This window comes from Paralichthys olivaceus, chromosome 15 (genome assembly GCF_024713975.1).
Source record: "Paralichthys olivaceus isolate ysfri-2021 chromosome 15, ASM2471397v2, whole genome shotgun sequence".
Taxonomy (NCBI): domain Eukaryota; kingdom Metazoa; phylum Chordata; class Actinopteri; order Pleuronectiformes; family Paralichthyidae; genus Paralichthys; species Paralichthys olivaceus.
Window position 1 is genome coordinate 19,019,089 of NC_091107.1, and position 20,977 is coordinate 19,040,065.

Sequence of the window (20,977 nt, forward strand, 5' to 3'; positions counted from 1 at the left end):
TCCTCTTAAACACACTTCTGCTGACATTCTGTTGGTGTCCTCCGAGCTGTACAGAACAGAGGGTTGACACACAAAGGGAGAGGCACATCCAGGCAGAGAGGCAGTGTAAGAGAGACTGTTTGACAGGAATAAGGAAAAAGGCAGGAGACGCTGCCTGCATGGGAAGACTGAGCCGACGAACCAGTTAATGGAGCTTTAATCAAACGTGCAAGTGTTAAATATTCTGTATGTAAACAGTGACGAAGAACCTGAAATATGACTGGGAGCATTGTTAACTAAACGCAGCCTCAGATCTTCAGTTTTTTTTTTCCACTGACAGTGAAATTGAAGCTACTGTTCCAGAAGTGAAATAACTGGAGCATGTTTGACAGCTAAGATTACACATAGCTACACAGCTAACACTCATTAATATCTGAGCCTAATTATAGAACTCTGGATTGAACTTGGAAGCTTAACAGCGATTCTATTTCCAGAGGGGCTTTCAGTCTGTATTCATTTACCTGTTCACAGCACAGAGGTGCTACGATGATAGTACCAGACTTATATGTGGGCACCACTTGAAGTGGCTTTTAAGAGACGTCAGCAAAGATAAATTATTCCTAACCACTATCTGATGAGAAATCTGGTAGTAATCCCTCTGACTCAAACAACTTGGGCTTCCTTCCAGATTTACCATTTTGCAACATTCATCAAGAAATTAGTTTCTGCCCCAGCAGTGGCCTCAGTCGCACACAAGGCAGAAAAACTTCAACTAGAGTTCTCCTTTGAGCAACAATCAATTCTTAATTTTTCTTTATCCAAAAAATGCTGCCTCCTCACATTGTGCTATTGCTATGTACAACTACATGTAAAACAACAGCTGAAAGCAGCAGGTTGAAGTTCAGTCTTACGTAGAGGTCATAATGTTGAATATTTCTGCCATAGGTCAGAAAGGTGAATCAAAGAGGACAAATCCAGTTCTTGTCTGCAGCCATGCTAAGAGCTCCTTGAGGCACAGTGCTACTTTGAGCTACAAATGATATTTGTTAGAAGTGAGGTTTGGTGCAATGTTTGTCATGTTCACAATCATAGCTTAGCATATTAGCACACTAACATTTGCTTATTAGCACAAAGCACAGCTGAGTCCTTCAGGAAGTGTTTTAGTCAAAAATCTAATAATGGGACAAACTGAGAGTTTAACGTAATGATGAAGCGCAATAAAAAAACAGAATGTCATACATGCTTTTTATGTACAGTCTATGGTCACACACATAGACGCCAAGATAATAAGCTGTTTTCCCACGAAGGATCTCTGGAGGTCAGTGCATGTCTGAAAGCTGCTTTATAGAAATCAGTCCCCTCAATTTGTAAGATTTTTTAATTGAAGATTAATGAATTTCTCTGGGAAATCAGTGAAAATATCCAAAAACGCCCTATTTAGCATTTTTAAAGGAGAGAATCATTCCCCTCTTTTTCATATTTTTTGCGTAATCTTGCTCAATAAACAGGTTTGAAAACATAATCTCCTAGGCAGAGGTAATTGAGGAATACATCCAGAAGTAAACATAAATGTTTGAAACAAATTTCAAGGCAATCCATCCAATGGTTGTTGTTGAAACATTTCACAGACATCGCAATGTCAACATCAAGCTATTTATTGAAGAAAAACGAGGGGATTACCAAAGTAATTTGGGTTCATATCAGGGAATTTTGGATAACTTTAGGTCAAATTGATCAGAAACATCTGGATAAGTAAACATTTTGATCCACTAGTGAGGCTAGAGGTAAAGTCTGGGGATTACCAAAGCTGTCAGGGTTCATCCTCTGGAAATCATGCCCATTTGTAGAAAATGTCATGGTGGAGACATTTTTTATGAGTATTAGCATAGCAGCAATCAACCACAGCATTGCTTTTATTATCTGTCTTCCAGCTCCCTTATATTTTCTGCATAAGGATTTTTACCTGCTCTTACTTTGAAAATAATAAAGCCATATCATGTCATATTTCAGAATCTCCATGCAGCACTAAAAGTGACTGGGAGAGACAGCACCACTGATTCCTTCTGTACTTGTCAATGCCCGTCTTGTCAGAAGGGGGTGAAAAGGCCAGTGAGTGGTATTTTTTAAATTCAGTCTCACAAGGTCAGTTCCTGCTCGGTGAAGGGTTAATCTGAGCTCAGTGCAGGCAGACCTCTCTGACACTCAGCAGGAACTCCCCCTGATGAACACAGGTAGTGGGCGTCCAGTACGCTCCCTGCAGTGACTGGTGGTTAGAGAAAGATGGAAATTGCATTTGCACACTTTCTGAGAGCTGCTTTCCTCCACCCCGTCAGGTTGAGCCCTAGAGGTCTGCAATAAAACCCCTAGTCCAACAGTGTATTAACAGTAAATGGTTCGCAGCTATTTTTGTTGCTTTCATCCCTCATAAAATGTGATACATAGCACATCTTAATGAGGCTAAAAAGCTCTTTATTCACTTTAATTTTTCACTCTCCAAAACTTATTGACTAACTTATAGTTGACAAGGCCTTTTTACATATCTACTCTCATTACTCCTCTACATGCTGTGCAAGTATATAACCACGTTTTGGATAGCACGTGTATACTCTGAGTGATTACATTTTGCCTATAGGTGGCGTTGCAGCAACATCGTACATTTCATATCTAACTTGGAATAACTTTTTCAAAATCCAAAATTTTACTGTTAGATCCTATTTTTTGCATCATCCTCCATTCTACAGTGGGTTAAATGAGGGGAGGCTGAGCTGTCATGTTGTTGTTGTCAGAGTTAAAAGGCCACAGAGTGACAGAGAACTTAACCAACTCATTCAGGCTCTGCTGAGGCTAACTCTGACTCATCAGGTCCCACACGCCATGTATCAGAGAGAAAAGGCCAGAGTAGGTGTGTTTTCATGTGCGTGTGTGCGTGTGTGCAGTGGGTGGAGATGCCATGGGAACAATAAAAGGATTTAATATGTCCTCAAAAACCACATCAACACTGAGCGCCTGTGGCTGATAGTACTGGGCAGATGTTTATCTCTAATCAATATGAGCACAAAGAGATTATAGCAAAGTATTATCCTCCTCCATCTAATACAGCGTGGTTCCAGTAAATATACTGTTGTTGTCTGCTCTACAATCTACCTGTTGTGGGGAATAAAACCTACAGCGCTCCAGTAGTCTGACTAGGCAGCTTTGAGATTCGGTGGCAGTGGTCCAGTCAAAGCTGCGGTGATAATAATGATACCAGCTCAGCCGGGTGTGCCATTCCCAGGCTTTATAAAATGATATCATGAAAGCGCTTAAACATGTGAGGGCACATCTGATTTGCAAACCAAATAACCTCAGCCAAAACAAGTGGAGCATAGTAAAGAAGTACTAGTCACTAAATTATATCACCCACAGTGAGTCTACACAGGTTTTTCACCATCTGCCACTAAGACTGTAGATAAACTGACAGAATGATAAGTTCCACGTTTTTAATTTTCAGTCTGCAGTCAACTTCGGATGAGGGTGACAGATGCAGTTTCTATCCTCTGTTTTTTCTAAATTAAGCAAAATGATCAATAGGCAAAAGTTCTTATATTCTTAAAATGTAATGCTGCACACTATGATTGTTAAAAACAACATGAGACAGTGCATCCAAACTGACAGAGCTTATGTCTGATATATCCTATCCAGTGCAGAGAATGGTGCACACTGATCATATACTTTATCCCAACCATGTTGCCCCTCAGAATAAGACACTCCACACAGTAAATGTAAGACACAGATGCAGACATGCATAATGCATGAGGGTTGAGCCAGTGTTCACGTTGCAATGCGAGTTTGCTATGTTGAGAGTATTTATGGCATATTGTATGGTGAATAATTAACCCATACACACATATGTGCACACACACACACACACACACATATTGGACGTACAGTGATGCACACACGCCTGCAGACACACACGGAACAGTCCAGTGGTCTCTGCTAGCAGTACAGACAGATGTCTTTTTGGCAGCTCATAACCTGTATCTCACAACCTGCTCAGCTTGCACAGAGCAGGTAATGACATGTACAAGGTATTATTGGATGCATTAATAGAAATGAAAACTACAGTCCTCCCGAGATTATGTCAATATTAATCAGCGTTGATATTGAGAAGACATTCCCGGGGCTTTCTTTACATTCAGAGTTACAACAGATTTAATGTAATGCATCTATTGATTACAGAGCAGGGGATGATACCGTATCTGTCAGTATTCTCTGTTGGGAAGAGCCTGTTTACAAAGACCTTGGATGCTGCACTTGGTAAACGTATTGACCAGTAACTGGCTTGTTCAAATAAACCCCTGCTCATGAATATTGACCGACACCCCATAAAATATTGACAAGTGTGCTGTGCTGGATCCTTGGTTGTGTGTTGCTGTTTGTTTCCCTGCAGATGCATACAATGATAGCATTCTTTCAAAATGTATTCACATGAGTGTTACACTCAGCTGTAAATAGCCAAAAAGTATTTGTTTGCCTGTAAAAAGCAGAATTATCATTCAATGTAGTTAGTCATGGTCATGAGTATGATGAGAACCTGGAGACATTACAGTTTGAGGTAAGAGCTCATAAAACTTGTAGGGAAACTTCTTTTCTTTTCCCACTGTGTTCATCATTTCATGGTTCAATACCTTGTTCATTCAAAATCAAATCTTCATTTGCAGATCAAATGAGTCCTAAAGTGTTTCTTAAGGTTTCTGTTGCATTTCATTAATCCACTGCTCACTGAGATGTCAATTCCATTTTCAAACATAATACAAACTGCTCAAACAACCCTGCACATATAAAACTTAAATGAAGGTCAGTATGTGTTTATGTGCGTGTTCTGACCAGGGCTGTCTAACCTGTGATGCTGGTTGCAGCTTTCTCTTTGAATCTGCAACAGTGACCTATGATTAACTGGATTCTGTTTTTGCATCATTTTTAGAATCAATATTTTCATGAAACTGAATTTGCTTTTATATAAGTTAAAAGATTTACTTAACTGTTGTTGTTCATCGTACTTTGAGGTCTGTTAAGCAATTAATACAATCTTCAAACCCCAGCACACAACTTCTCAAAATATTCATACCATTGTGCTTTAACTTTGCAGACAAATTGCGAAATAGAAAGTTATTCGAGGAATGTTGCTACTATGACCAAGATCAGCACCTGCAACTCCAGTGAATTTGTGTCAGTCTGCTGAAATAGTAAAAATCAAATTTATAAAAATAACTTGGGAAAACATATTATTGCTGGTGGGCCAGTTTAAACATGCGGGCTGCCAGTCGTTGGCCACTGGTGTGGTTTATCTGAGGATGTGGAAGAAGACATGTTGAACTCGGACCACGGACTCACTGTTAAGCCCCACCCCCCACTGACTGTAAATGTATTAATTCTGAACTTATCATGAGTCCAAATCACAGCAAATTTGACACTGCACTTCAATGGGCCATTAACAACACACATGCCAAGTGTGAAGCCCATAATATGAACGGTTATTGAGATATGCGTTCCACGTACAGACAGACAGATTTGTGGAAGACAGACGTAGAGTGTAAGGTCCAAATGTCTGAAATCCCTTCATTCAATTGACTGGTACTCAGACCTTAACAATAATGAGCTGAAAATGGAATGTAGACTCATGAGTGGACGCAAACAGGGACCATTGTCTCTCACATCTGTTGTTTGTTACATAGCGGTCGGCGATAACCATCAATCACAGCGCTACTTCAATTTACACATTTGTGCAAGTGTTGCAATTTTTTTTACAACGTGATCAACTAATGTAATGAGCGCAGTGCAGGAAGCTGAGGGGCGAGGCTGAAAGGGGGCGGGGGGGTGTTGATGTGAGCTGATGTGAGCTGGTGACAGTGCTGATGGGGCAATCAAGTCCTATCATGAGGAGGCGAGGCTTACTGGGTGGTAAATAGGCTCTATATCAATCGTTGAGGAGGGGAGGGGAACACGTGGGCTCTGGAGCCCCCTCCATCCCACACACAGCCTCCAATTAAACAATTAGGGGCAGAGGCTGCTCTGATCCTGCTGCACAAGGGCCTCCACTACATCAACAGCCCTTCAGCCACCACGCTACATGCCCTTGAGTTGAACTCTAACATCCCCATTGCTCTCTGATAAACCTCTCTCTCTCTCTCTCTCTCTCTCTCTCTCTCTGATCTAATTGCAGCATTCCATATGGATGGTGGGAAAACTGCAGTGTCTGCAAACCTGGATGTATTTCCTGTGGCTGCTGTTTCCTTTATTATGGCACAAACTGCCGTAATCCGAGAGTAAGACTGAGGATTGCATCGTACCATTATCTTTATGTGCCCATGTACACTCTGTTGGACCCTGGGTGTATAACCTTCTACACGTGTCCTTTGAAATTGAGTGTCCCCATTGTCAAAGAAAACAACTGTCCTGACAAATATTGATGCATGAGCTGGGAAGTCCACATCGTGAACCTGAACAATTACACCACCCTGAGACTCAGTGAATGCTGTTTCCTTGGATGTGGCCCACCCTACAGTGTCACTGAGAAGAAAATGACAAAGCACCATGTCACAGAGGAATGCCAGGCATGTTGTAGCCAGTCACCCAGGTCACACTCCTGACCGCAGGCCAGTTTTATGGTTTTGCTGACAGCTGCTTTTGATAGTGTAATTGTGACAATGATCTCACTCTCCCTCTCTCTCTCGCTCTTCCTCTGTCTCGAGGAGCTCTGCGCTCAGCCTTCCTCCCAGCGGGGGAGGTGGGAGAGCACATTTCATTAGCTTTCAATTCATAGTGAATTTATTAATCCCATGCTGGTTCTGCAGGGTGGAAGGCTGCCTAAGAAGGGGGGAAATATCTTCGATATAGACACCTTTTTCCTCCATCTGCTTACAATGTGTGTGCAAAAGTGTATGAAAGAGGGATGGGAAGAGGGAGGTGGAGGGGATGGGTGTGGGGGGCAAAGGAACCAAGAAGGCGGGAAGGGGAGAGGGGAGAATAACAACGACGGGCTAACAACAAGGGCTTGTGAAAAGACTGCAGCAGGAAAAAGTGTGTCAGATCATTTACCAGCGGGGATGCGCGACTTCGTCTTTTTAAAGGCAGCAGCCCTGCAGAAAGGCTCTTGTCTAGTCAGCACTGCAACAAAGGCACAGCCATGGCTCTATTTGAGCGCCTGGAATGTTCCTGTGTGCACGGGGCCAGCACCGAATAGTGAACCCTCGGCTCCATCAAGGGAGAGAGCGCAGAGTTCACCTCGGCCAGACCTCGGGCCCCAGATAGAGAAGCAAAGCTGTGTTGCAACAACGGGGCTGACAAGCACTTCACACTATTTAACGACAGAAGTGATTCAACAAAGAGCAGCTCTCTGCCTAACTGCCTCTGAATAACACTGTTTGACATTGTTCTGAAGAGACTGAGACAGAGAGCGTTGTAGCGCACTGGCCCTGTACCAAAGCAGGTTGTATAGAGTTGTATGTGAGCTGGTGTCAGATTAAAAAAAAAAAGTTTATGAATTCCTTGTGAAGACAGGGAACAAGGAGACAGCTTTTACTCTTATTAACCGGCAAATCCGAATATCCAAAAGACATTGGTTTGGAAAAGCTGCCAGGAGTACAGAAAAGTAGAACTCAAAACACTTTAGATTGCATTTTCTGCATTTGACATCTCCTTCTTACCCTGATGAGCTCACAAAACCTGAATACCTGCCAATCAGCCCACACACTTTATCTGACTGAGATCAGACAATCACACAGCAACACTGGATTGACCTTTCATGCATTCATTTCTAATCAACTTCCCTGATGAGATCCTCCACTACAAGACCGTTCAAAAGGAGTACGGCTTATTCTGCAGCGATCATCAAGAAGAGTCAACTGCAAAGTTTGAAATAAGTCCAATAAGATTTCCTTCGGTATTTCATTCTCCATGTTTCTATACTGAAATGATAACTCTATCCAGTATGATGTAATGACATGTAATATCCTAATGTCTGTTTGTTCCATATGTATCTATTTACTTTTTTTTATAATAATGTAATGTAATAAAAACAATGTCTGTGATGTGATTAACAATAAATTGGATCTTGATCTTGAACAGTGAAATCCAAAGAATACAAATTTGACTACGTCTGAACTGAAACCAAACAAGAACCAATTAAATGTTGTGCATTCTGTTTCCTCCTGATTAACTTTTATTTTCATTGCCTCTCTCACCAGCCAACTGCGTCATTATGTTTTATCTTGCAGCACAAGTTAGAGTAGAGTTACTCTGCTCTTTCCAAGCTGCCACTTTATCAGCAGCTTTTAGTGCTGTTGCACTTTTATTTTCATGTTTTATTCCCTCCTTTAAGACCAAATTCACTAATATACAGTGGTTACCACATATGACAAATGCACAGGTCAGTTTATTCATTTATTCAAAGCTTTTGCTCAGTGTTGATTACAGTTCAGTTAATTACAAAATGAGCCAAATATTGTAACTATTTGAATCTTGTGTGTTTTTATATTCCAGATCAGCCCTTTGGCTCCTAATTATTATATTATTGTAACTCAGGCAAAAATCTGGGCTCTCAAGATGTTTTGATTCTGCATTTTAATAATGTTGCAGTCACGGCCAAGTGCTACTATGTGTGTAAATTAATGGAATAAGTGCTTGTTCTCATTATCTTCAAAAGATCTGCTCGATCTGTCTTTGCAGACGAGGCTTGTGGGTCCTCAATGAGCATGTTTGTTTATGTGTGTGTGTGTGTGTGTGTGTACAAGACAGACGAGGAAGGAGGGAGGGAAAGCAAAGAGCAGATCTCGGTGTGCTTTAACGTGGGGGCTGGGAGGAGAGCTACTTTATTTGAACATGGCACGCTCGTTGACCTCTTCATAGCTATTCCTTCTCTGCAGAGGCCAAGAGGGGGATATCACCACTTAGCCTCTGTAAACACAAGTTACGCTGTTGAACTATGGACCTCGGAGTCTTGCTCTTAACTGCTGGATGCCGCAGCTTTGTCCGCCAGTGAAAGAAAAACCTTTTCAGCCGGTGTGATCGATTTTATTGATTCGCAGAAAGCTTTTCAAATATGCCACGTGACTCTTGTGATCTTTCAGTAACAGCACTGTGCGTCATGCTTCTTGTCTAAGGTCATATATGGCAGACCTGTATTTTACACTTTACCTACTCCTCTCCAATATTTCTGAGTGCTGCTGAGTTAGAATATATATATATATGTTGGGGCGTCTCAGTGGGACGAGATAAGAGGAAGCTTGAGATAAGTGAGAGAAAAGCATCACCAGATAACGATCTGGTATCCACGTTAGTTCCTCTGCTGTGACAACTGCACTCATCTGCTGCACTATTAGATGCTTTTCTTCTGTTAAACAATCTTATACAGATGGTATCATGCCACAGTTGTATTTCGTATCAAGGGGAGTGATGATAAAGCGTGGGAAGTGCTGAAAGTGAGATTATCATTCATTCCTATGGGGAGATTTAAGGTTGAGAAAGCTGCTCGGTCCTTGAGGATAAGATGGAAGACACAAAGCTGATTGTGCAGGACCCTCGGAGGCTGCACAAAACAAGCACACAACTGTTGTTATACATTGTGTTAATATTGGGTTTTAAGTGCTTGCAGATTTAATATATCTACGCCAGATCACATGGCTTGGGAGCAGTGAAAACATCAGGTGCAACTTTTTGTTCGAGCCACGCACAAACAGGAACAATGCCGAGACTTGTGAGAAATCTTTTTTTGTCTAGTGTCAATGGTGTCTTAGATAATGTGTGAACAGACACTGTCTCTTTATTGTCCGCAGGTTTCATCTTCTGCAAGTTCAGGTATAGGTGAAACATCCTCTAATCACTGGAACAAAGTGATCACCTCACATGTTTCTGTCTGGCACAGTGTTGTTACTCTTCAGGCTACCACACCTTCATGACTCCATCAGCGTTTCAGGAGGGGCCAGTTGTTTTCTGGCCCTGGGGTCCTCCTGTCATCACCACCTTTATGGACGGCTTTTCCAAAGCTCTTTAAAAATGGGATATGATACAGGGGAAAATAACTGACGCAGATTGTTGAATAATTCTGATTTATGAGCACGTCGATAGTTACAGTATATTTAATTTTAAGAAAGGCAACAATGACTTCATGAAAGTAACTGGTTAGAATAACAGAGACATCTTGTAGAGACAGGATTACGTAGAGTAGCAAGAGCAGTGGTTAGGATCTGCTGAATAAAGGTTTCGTTCAGAGGAGAGTTTTACTTATTAATCAGTCATTAGGATAACAGAGGCAGTTATAGGTTTGCTGCATGACCAGGTGCCAATCAGGTCTAAAAAGAAAAGACCAAACCACTAAAATCAGCTTACATAGTATTTATAAAATTATAATTACCAGGCATTACAAAAAGAACTCATCATTAATATTATATAAATCTATGTTGCTCCAACTTAGAAATGAAGTGATATTTTTGCTATGAGAGGGCAATGGGGTTAAAATAGAATCCTGCGTTACCTGAAGAACTAACTTTACAAAACAGATGATATGATCAGAGAGAGAATTAGTTTTGTTCATGTTGATATTGTGTGTACAATTTGGAGGATTTGATTCATTGTTGAAATTGTCCTCAACCATCGGTTCCAGTTGAACTGACTGTAACAACCGCAGTATTCACAGAGGATACGCTCCAATGTTCAGTGGTAATGTAAATTCAGCTGGATGCCCTTTAATATCAGTCACACTACAGTACATACAAACCAAAAGAATGAAATCAGAAAAGATTATTTTGTTTGGTTTATCTCTGTCATATTGTGATCATTAGTTATCTGGTTGTGTAAGATAAGTGGTGCAGCAGCTCTCAGTTATGCAGTGTTTTAAGAAATTTTTTGGGGAAAAAATCATACACACTATATTGCTATGTTTATTTTAAGAGCAAACATTGTGGAGTTTAATAATTAACATCTGTCTGGTTTGAATCAGGAATTACTTGGAAGGAACTGGAGGCTGCTGCTGCCAGAGAATGACTACACTTCAATAAAGATGCTTTTTAAACTAGTAATTTTAAATACTAATGTTGAATTAATAACACAAATTCTGCAAAGTGAAGTCAAACAGGTCCAGGTCCATGCTCTTCCATTATTGCTGCACAACTGGCATGAGCAGAGGGAGTTGGGCTTTTGGCTGCTCAAGCACCTGCCCCCTTGGCACTCACTGTCCAAAGTACCGTGGCCTTCATTGAGAACATTTGACAATTAATAACAATACAACCATTTAGCTAAACAGAAAACGACCTGGCTGTTGGTCAGTTTACACCTCATCATGAACTTTCACCTGCACCACTCGGATGCTCAGTGTGAGAAGGAGAAGCACAGGCTATGTTCATTTCTGGGGAAATTCTGTTAAAGAAACCCTGAAGCAATATGTTGAAAGATTCTTAAGTTTCCTTCTGGTTATACTGAAAGTTGTGTAGGTGGTGTTTTAATATCACCAGCATCTCTCAACAAATCCTATCTTGTCTCTAAAATAGAGGAGCCAACAGTGACATCATAGTTCAATATTATTTCCCCTGCTGCATAAATGCACATAACCAGGGCAACAGGTTAGTGTGAGGATCAGAGAGACATCGACCAACCTTCATTCAGTCCACTGTCTTCCCAATATGCCTCCCACTTACTAACATGTCCTGAGTTGTGCTGTTTGACCTTCGTTAAGTCATCATTTCAATTGTGTCTGTGTTATTTATTCATCCATTTGTGCTCTCGGTGTGTCCTCTGTTCTCTTCAGTGATATACATGATTTATTCTTAATTTTCTGCACTTGATAAATAGTTTTATTCTATCCATGTGAAGCCTCGCTCTGCTGGAGGGGGGGTGAGCGGGGTGAAATGAATGTAGTGGGTAGAAATAAACCCAGAAACCCAGGGCGCACCGGTGCATCTCGGGCTGCACGGTGTCACTTGTGCAAGTGCAACATCTCATGCGCTAGGTGGTGCACTGTGAAAGTGAGCAACTTTAGAGGGGCTGATCATTAGTAACAAAATCTGTTGCTCAGTAGCGCCACTTGCGCTCGGCCTAGCGGCAATACCTATCAGTCCTGTGTTATTACAGCCCTCATGACCACGACACCGGCAAGCTGGCACAGGCCAGAGACCACGGTTGTTACTGTGACTACCAAAATAAAACGCGTCTAACAATTTAAATGTTGCAGCGCCTAGTTAAGATGTGTGGTTCTTGAATGAAGAAGGACGTGTATTTTTGTGTCATCAAATTAGAAAGCAAAATTCGTTTTTTCCTGAATCTGCATCCACTGTGTTATTTATAATGATGAATAAAACCCCGCTGCACTTTTACTTCGCCGGAAACGCCGCCTGCAGTCTGACGTGTGTCTGCCTGTCGTCAGCCAGCTTGACGAAGCTTTGACCACGAACGAGCCAATAGGCTGTGGAAGGCAGAGTTGTCCCTGTGGCCGCCATTAAAGAAAGGAATCCATGAATTCAAATGGAAACCAACAGGAACCGAGGCTGAGAAAAATGATCGGATCAATCGTTCGAATCTAGGCCGATGCCGGATTTCGAGGGGTTTTCACGGGATGCGTTTCGTGTTCGGAGCGGATTTTGCGATGGAGGAGTGAGACAGGACGGCTTTTATTTTTTTTTTAAGCAGAGACCGTTCCAGGGCTAAGGGGGAGGGGGGGAGTTGCTTCTTTGCTCTCCTTTTCTTTTTGTTTTATGGACATTTGTCGCTTCCCTGCATGAGTTCCCACCGTGTGCTGCCGGAGATGTCGACGTGAGGGCCACACGGAGTCTTTTATCCGCTCTGGGCTCCGGCGGCGGTGGGAGAACTGCAGTCGGGGGAGGTTGTTGAATTAACTCTCCTCCAGCCAAATGTTACACAAAAAATATCTGTCGCTGATTTGAGCCTGCACACCTCCGAAAAACACCGAAATCCGCCCGATTGTTCTTTATTTCCCGGGACGCGACACGATGGAGAGTTGGACCTCGCAGTGAAGAAGGATGAGTTCTTGTTTTGTACCGAACGGGGCCAGCTTGGAGGATTGCCATTCCAATCTATTCTGTCTGGTAAGAGATTTAAAACTAAAGGAAAGCAGCCATTTTTAACTAGCTGAACGGGGGCTAAGCTAACGTTAGCCGCACGGGCATCAGTTGATAGCAGCTTAGCTAGGCTTTACGGCCCTGTCGAGCTGACATCTTCTCAGGACAGGGTATCCCACAGTGTTTCCACGAGCCCCCGTTACAAACACTTTGTCACCCAGTTGTCCTTTTTTAAAATCTCATCGCTGCCACATTTCCCACTTTTCTGCGAACACAAACACTCGAGGCTCGCGCTGCTCGCCTGTTAAAGCTCCACTCGTCTGACACATCACAGCGACTCTATCTCCCGCTAACACGCTGGAATAAATGAAAAAGTGGTTTTCATTGAGCGTCCTGCAGCCTGGACTCGTGTTTTCCCTGTGAGTTGAGTTGTTGTTGTTGTTGCTGCACTTTCTGGCTCTTCCACACAGTGTTTATTATTAAACGTACCCCCTCCTCCTCGTTGCACTTCCACTATGCTGTATCAAGTGCTCTGCTTTAAATCAAACACACACGTTTGCAGCTTTAATCACTGACACACTAAGTGTTTTTTGTGTAACACTGACAACTTAACCCCACGTTGGACCATTGTCAGTGTCTAACTTGCACTAGCCGCCCCCCCCACACTGACAGCTATTGTTTAGCACCAAGCATGTGCAGAGAGATCGTTTGAGGTAACAGTATTTGTTTACACGTCACTATCATGATATCCCTGGACTTTATTTTCTCATATTCTCACCAACTAGGGCACAGGCCCCAGGTGGAATTATACAATCTGTGGCATGCACGCATTCCTGTACAAATCTCAGCTGCACTTTCTGTTACCATGAAGCTACAGTGTGAATTGGCTGGAAGAGTGTTATGCATTTCCTTGTTTGTCTGCCAGACTTCAAATATCTTTTTCATTATACGCAGCTGTCAGTTGTGGGTGGTTGTCATTGCCCTTAATAGTTGTGGTTGTGCATCTAAACACTTGGAAGTTCACAGGTATATTTTCAAATCCAATTTGAGAGAGATGTCACAGCGATCATCATCCACTGTGTCTTTGCCACTACAGCAGATGTAAAGGGTGTACAGTCCCTCCTGCGGCTGGATAATCAAGAACATGGTCTGAATGTGTTTGTTGTCACAGTTAATTGGCTTGTCAGCAGGCTTAACTACAGTTTCACTTGAAGGTTTAGCCGAGAAGCGTAATACTACCGTAATGTGCTCAATTTAACATCTTGCCTCCTCAGTGGGAAGTTGTTAATATGATTTGTCATGTGCTGAAAGTTAAATGTTAGGGCAAAGTAGATGTTTTTATCATATTGAGTGACACTGAATAATTTGAAGTGAAGTGGAAGTAAAATATCACAAAACGTATAGGCTGTAGATTGAGTTTATATTGCATCTATGTGAAAAAGTTAAATGAGGAGTGTGAGTAGAAATTCATAAATTGCGATATTGACATAGATGCCTGTATAATAACAGTATACTGTAAAACTACACTGCTTTCATCAGAAATTGACCCAGCTTCCTAACTGTCCGCCCCCTAAAGGCAACTTCTCATTGCAGAAAATCCCCCACTCTCAGCACTACACTTTTGGGTCGATTGTGTGTGCTGCACTGGTAATTACAATGTTTACGACAGCACTTGAAGGCAGCGTTGGCTACAGTGGACAGGCGAGGTGGAGGCTGGTCGTTGTGGTGCTGTGCCTGTCTGGCTGACATTTTCCTGCACAGTGAGACTAAGCATAACACCACTGCTGTTATGACTCACTCACTGAACAGACTCCACTTTGTGGTTTTATGGTGAAAGAATGTGAACACACTGTGGCACTTTTTCCCTGCTTCATTTTTCAGTGGATGGTTTTCTCTTGAGAACGATACTACTTGTTGCATGCTTTTTTTGTGTTCTAAAGAGCCTTATGGAATCTACTTGGCATGTAAGTTTAGTTTATGTATTCCTATATTATTATGCACTTATGGAGCTGGCTTGTTATGAAAATTGTAGTTTAGCCTGGCATGCATTTCAGTGTTGGAGTCCGTTCAAACCTTTATAAAAAGCCCTTCTGTTGCTGGTAGCATTGAATGGGGCATGTAATAAATTAACGGGAACCATGTATAAACCAGCTCTAATGAAATTGATCGATGACAGATAGGAAAAGTGACACAGACTCGTTCGAGGAGAAGCATCTGCAACACGATTTGAGCAGCATCACCTGTTGCTTGTCTCATATCTTGAAAAGCAGGATGGCAGCTGTTTGAACACAGTGTTCCCTTCTGAGGCCCAGAGCCCAAAGTGGCCCAGGGGAAGGTGAGCAGCTGGCAAAATCAGGGGTCATAACCTCCCAAGTACGCATCACCTTAGGACAGCTTCTTTGGCCATATCTAGTGTCTTTGGCCTTAGATTCCACCCCACAGCAGCCGTGTGAGTTTTGGCTTTGGAATATGAAAGATAAAACTCCTCATGACCCACAGCGCTCGTTCTGCCAGGACATTTTATAAGCAGTTGCTCAGATACCTGAGCAGTCACTACACAGTAAAGAGGAAATACCGTGCAGCTTTACAGCAGAGTGTTTAAGGCATGTGCATGTGTAACACAAAGTTGGAAGGAAATGCACCCTGTTTTTGCACACAGACTGTGATTTATTTTGAAAGGACAGACCGAACAACTGCAGAAGGAGCATTTATCGCTGATGGGGTGTGAAGTACTGATGTGTCTAATCTTTGACAGTGGGACTATTAAGTTCTGCCTCTTCAGGCTCCGAGTATGTACCGTAAATACTCTTATGAGTAGCTGGGATAAGATTCAGACCAAAGTTGTGATAAATACAGTCAAATGCATTTTTTGCAAAATATGATTTAAGACAAATATGACAAATCAGATTTTAGTATGTTTTGCACATTGTTACTTGTAGACCCAGAATGCTGCCACACAACAGTGCTAGGTAATCCATCAGTTTAGTATTTCAAAAGGAGCATTACACTTTATTAAATCATTAGTAGAATCATAGATTACATAAACAATTTCAGTTTTTATCACATCTATTATGAATCAGCAGAACATATACGTGGCCCACTTTCAGTGTAAACAACACAGATTCTGGTTTAAGTCTTGTGGGAACAGACTGGTTTCATTCAAAGGGACCTTACACATTTTCTTCTATTTCTCCAAAATAAGTTCAGCAGGTTTAAAACAAACTCATCCAGCTCCAGAGCTGCTGCACACCTTCAGTTTAAAAACTTTTCTCACCAGCCCTGGGTCATAATCGATACAGTGTTAGACCAAGTCCATCAAAGGTTACAGTCACTTAAACTTTATTAAGTTTCAATTTGGGTCCAGCTTACTCCAACCTTACCTCTACTTTTTTACGGTATGGAGCATAGTTTCTCACTGGAAGTGATTTTGTTGAAATACAACATCCAATCAATGTACAAGAGAAAAGACAACTATGAATGTCCATGAATACTTCTCCACTCTGTAGATTGTCAACATAATGTATTGCACAAATCTTCATTATACTGTAACAACCTTCTTTGGAAACGTTTTATATCCTCATGTCCATTACTGCAGCTCTTGTGTTGTGCTATATTAACTGTTACAATGCATGCTTCAGATATCAGATCAAACATTAATGGACCACAAATTCAAAAGGATTGCAGGCCTGCAGCAAATCCATCTGCGTTTAGATTTTCATTGAATCTGTTTGAGAGATGTGTTTAAGTTGGGGCTTTAATACATGGCACTAGGTTATACTAAGAGGTGTTCCTAATATTTTTCCAATCCCAGTTATATAAATTAAGGTTGATAACATTTAGGGAAGACCCCTCATTATAACCCACCACGATTCAACAACACCATAAATTAAAGCCTCCGAAATGGCCATTCAAATGAATGAACATGCTCTTTAACAGATTCAATAAAAAGTGAACAATATCTTCTCCGTGTACATAATAAACTGTGTAAGTGAGTGAAGATTAATAAATATTCGCTGTGTGTCAGCTGTTTCACTGAACTGGAGAATCAGTTTGATTTAGGAACGTGACTTAAAACTTAAAGTAGGTGTGACATGGATATATTTAATCACTGGAGTAAAAAGCACTTAAGAAAATCACCTGCAAATGTATTTTTGTTCCAGCAAGGAAATGAGGTTTGAAACGATTTACTGACATGAATAAAAGTTACTTTAAGCTGGTTTCTCACTCAAACATGGCAGGAAACAGAAAATATACAGCGATTGAATAAGCTGGATTGTGCATGACGTTACGTTACATTACTATAACACCAGAGGTGAATAAATCAATTGTTCTGCCTGTTAAGAATAATAGTATATCTTGCTTTGGTGAGTAAACAAACTGGTGCTGTCTGCCTGTTGCTGCGTCGTAAACGAAGCGCTCCGGGATGCTTTTGCTTCTAGTGACTGTACATAGCTGTTGTACTGCCAATTTGCAGAACTTGAGTCTTTCCCAAACACTCCCACATTTTTCATGATCCTGTGCGAGGTTTTGTAACTGCAGCCTGAGTTCTTTTGTAATCGATGACGTAGGTTATGTGGATGCTCACTCAAGCACCAACCAAGTCAGCGACTGTAACTTAATGTTTCTATTTTTGAGTTCCTTAAGAGCTGCTCATCCGAGAAAAAAAACGTCACAGCCAACTCTGCACTTCCCTGGGCCCTCAGCCATGCACCAGCCGCGTTTAAAGTTGATCAGTTGAATGGCTGTCAAGAAGAGGGAAGAGCAGAATTTAGGTAGATTATCTGTTTTCACTGGCATGAATACATCAAACCAAAACCTCTCCTCTTCTGGACTAAACTATAACATAAGCTGAAGTGTACCAACCTCTAACAGCGAGAGTTTCTGAACTTGTCTTATTGATTCTTTTTAAACCAACATGGTGTTACACGGTTGGATGATTTTAAACTATACATCACATTTAGAGACGGTTATTTTATAAATTTCACAATATCTTCCCATTGAGCTGTGGTTAGGTGTTAATCTGCGGCATGTTCCCAACATGTGTGTGAGGAAAGGGTGCGTCCTTGAATCTTGATCAGAGCAGAGATGAAGATCACAAGCAGTATTGTTTTTACAGTATATTATTTAACTACTTTTGGCAGCATAGAATTTAAGACACGTTGTAATTATTGTGCATTTATGAAAAGCTTTTTCTTTATGATCAAGTGAGGATGAAGATGTTACATTCAATGAGGCATTTATTACAGGGGATAATAACCCACAGCATTATACTTAATACTACACTTGCTGTAGTGAATGTCTTTTTAAATTACACATGTTCTAAATGAGATTCATGTTTTCAGTTGCCTAATTGCTATGAAACTGCATCATAGATGGAAACATCTTGTTTGTAATGCAAACTGTGGTAAAAAGGAAAGAATTGTAATCTAAGATGAAGACGTCTGCTATTGCTTGTCATTCAATACTTCAGCGGCACATGCTACTGCAGAAGCTAAACTTCCACACCAATTTTCAGTGGTCACAGGATGTTGTCAGCTCCCTTTACCCTGCGTGTTCGGTTGCACTGCAGCAACTGGAGATCAGTCAGTGTTTTCTCTGCGTCCCATTCAAAGATCAGCTGATTCCAGGCTGACTGTTAAAGTATGTTTACATCACATGGGACTGATGTTTTTAAAATGATCTGTGCAATAAATACATCAGTTGAAACGATAAATGTCAGTTGAGAAAGTCTGTAACAAGCAGATAGTTTTTATTATTAAATAATTCACAGTTGATTGATAATCCAAGTTCTCATCAGTTTATGTAACCGACCTATCAATTGATCGAGTAGCTGTTCATTGATTGTAATTTGCTATGTGCGTTTCTCCTTTCTCTAAGTGTTCCCCTTTTAAAAGTTAACCTATCATCTTAAGTAAATGAAAAAATAAGTTACTGAAACTTTTATTTGAATGAGATACGTTTTTCAAACTGAAGTATCAGTCCCCTGAGAGCAGCTTGATGCCCGGCTGTCTGTGTGCAGCACATAATCATGTGTAAAAGTGTTAAACCAATATCTAGGAGGAGCAGAGGCTGATAATAAAATCAGAAGGGCACTTATGAACTAAACCTTTTATACAGTGAAACACACAGTACCGCTGGGGACTTGGCCATGAATGGTCAGTAAGATGATTGGGGTGTTCCTTTGCTAATTGCCTATCTGCACGGCTTATGATCTGGTTTCACAGTTTACCGTTGTCCCAGCCCCCGCCCCCCTTTGCATTGTGTGCACAGATGTTTCCGAGTGAGATGCAGGTGTAATGTGCCGCTTCTCACACTCCAGCAGGAAGGAGAAGCCTCACTGCTGCATTACACCCTCTGTCATTACACACAGACCTAGTTAGCTCCGTTGGTTGCACCTCAGAATTTGTGCTCAGCATGTGTTGCAGCCTATGAATTCCTCAGAAGCCAGATTGTTCATTAGATACCATGATGTTTTGATCAAGTATCCTGGCAAACGTCTGTGTTAATTTATGCTGACATTATAAACCAACTTTTTTCTTAAGTTACTGGTGGAAAACAAACCAAACATGTGCTTTCTGTTTATTGATGAGACATAAGGTGTACACTTGTAACATAACTGGCGAGCCTGTATACTGCTGATGTATAGCCTGGGCATGAACAGGAGCCATAAATGTAGTCAAAACAGATTTTAACCTCTGGTTTCTAATGATTTGTTGATCTGTGTGAGGCCACAGTGTCTTATGGCTTGCTAACTTGTTGTTGTGATCTAGCTCTGCTGCTGCTGACGCCACACAATGCTCTGTTTTGACAATCCCCAGCCTAGCCCCAACCCTCACCACCACCACCACAAATAACTCCACAAATCTCCCAGCTTATCCCTAGCCAGGCGAAAGACCACCGCTTTTCCACAACCATGAGTAATCACTTGTTCAGGCTCAGCGCATCTGCACTTGAGTTAAGATATCCCCTGATTTGTAACGGATTAACTGATTGAATATACAGGGACCTGTACAACTTGGCATCTCAGCCTGAATGAAATAGAACTAAACCACATGAAAATGAGCAGTTCGCACAGTAATATGCTGAACTATCATGTGTCCATTTTTTTGACAACATGCATACGCACTCATGACATCATGTCAACAAGTTTACTGATGACCTGTCATATTCCAGCGTTATTTGACCATGCTCTAGAGATTCCTGTGATGTCAGAGTGCTTGGCTTTCTCTGTCTTCACATTCTTAAAGGGGCTTGAGGTCCTGCGACTGTCGAGGGAAGTCCATGACAATCAGGACTTCTTGGTCTTGGTCTTCTTAAGCGCTGTGTTCTTTCTTTCTATCAAATTCTGTATCTGTTACTTTTCTATCTCACAGGGAAGTAAGCTCCATGTATTGATCTTCTTGTGGTGTTGTCACCTTTATTCTGGTTGTGCCTCGGATACAACTGATATATAAACCTTGTCTTTGTAAATCTAGGTTTACTTGTGAAAACATTAGATTTTCAATGTAGGCTCAGTCCTTTGGATGCCACTGGCAACAGAGGATCCGGATTGCCAGCGGAAATGGGGGTGTACGTGTTTGGGCATTCTCTGTTTGTCTTTTTTGTTGTAGTTAGTATTTGCATGCATGCATTTGTTTAGCTACACATGGGCAGTTTGTTGGTGTGCAGCTGATAAGCAGTAGCTAGCAGTGCAGTGTAATGCTTTAACACTTAATAACCCCGCCAGTGATTTACTGCCAGTGAGGCTTTTTCCTATGTGTTTTGTTCTCTCTATAAAAGCCACATGGTGTTTATAGAAAGGCAAAGTACACACATCCCTGAGTAATTGCCAACAATGAGGATTAAGGTGGCGAGACTACATTTACCAGTATTACCTTTTTCATATTGTTTATCGAACATGTTGTTCAAAGTGATATCGGAACAACCTGAAACATAAGTACACAGTACTT

General features: G+C 41.4%; 1 protein-coding gene and 1 long non-coding RNA gene across 4 annotated transcripts in view; both read left to right on the forward strand.

Moving 5' to 3' along the window:
- LOC109628358 (uncharacterized) overlaps nucleotides 1-8,179 on the forward strand; it is a 31,203-nt gene extending 23,024 nt beyond the window's left edge. For 2 of the 3 annotated variants that reach the window (XR_011238630.1, XR_002202648.2), the window contains exon 6: nucleotides 6,185-8,179. This is a non-coding gene — a long non-coding RNA (uncharacterized lncRNA). The remainder of the gene's footprint in view (nucleotides 1-6,184) is intronic. The other variant, XR_002202649.2, reaches the window with a different exon arrangement.
- Nucleotides 8,180-12,386: 4,207 nt separating this feature from the next.
- Nucleotides 12,387-20,977, forward strand: part of med13a (mediator complex subunit 13a) — a 77,438-nt gene continuing 68,847 nt past the window's right edge. Inside the window, exon 1 of the mRNA XM_020085754.2 lies at nucleotides 12,387-13,055. Within this exon, the coding sequence (XP_019941313.2) occupies nucleotides 12,990-13,055 (66 nt within the window). The 5' untranslated portion in view covers nucleotides 12,387-12,989. The remainder of the gene's footprint in view (nucleotides 13,056-20,977) is intronic.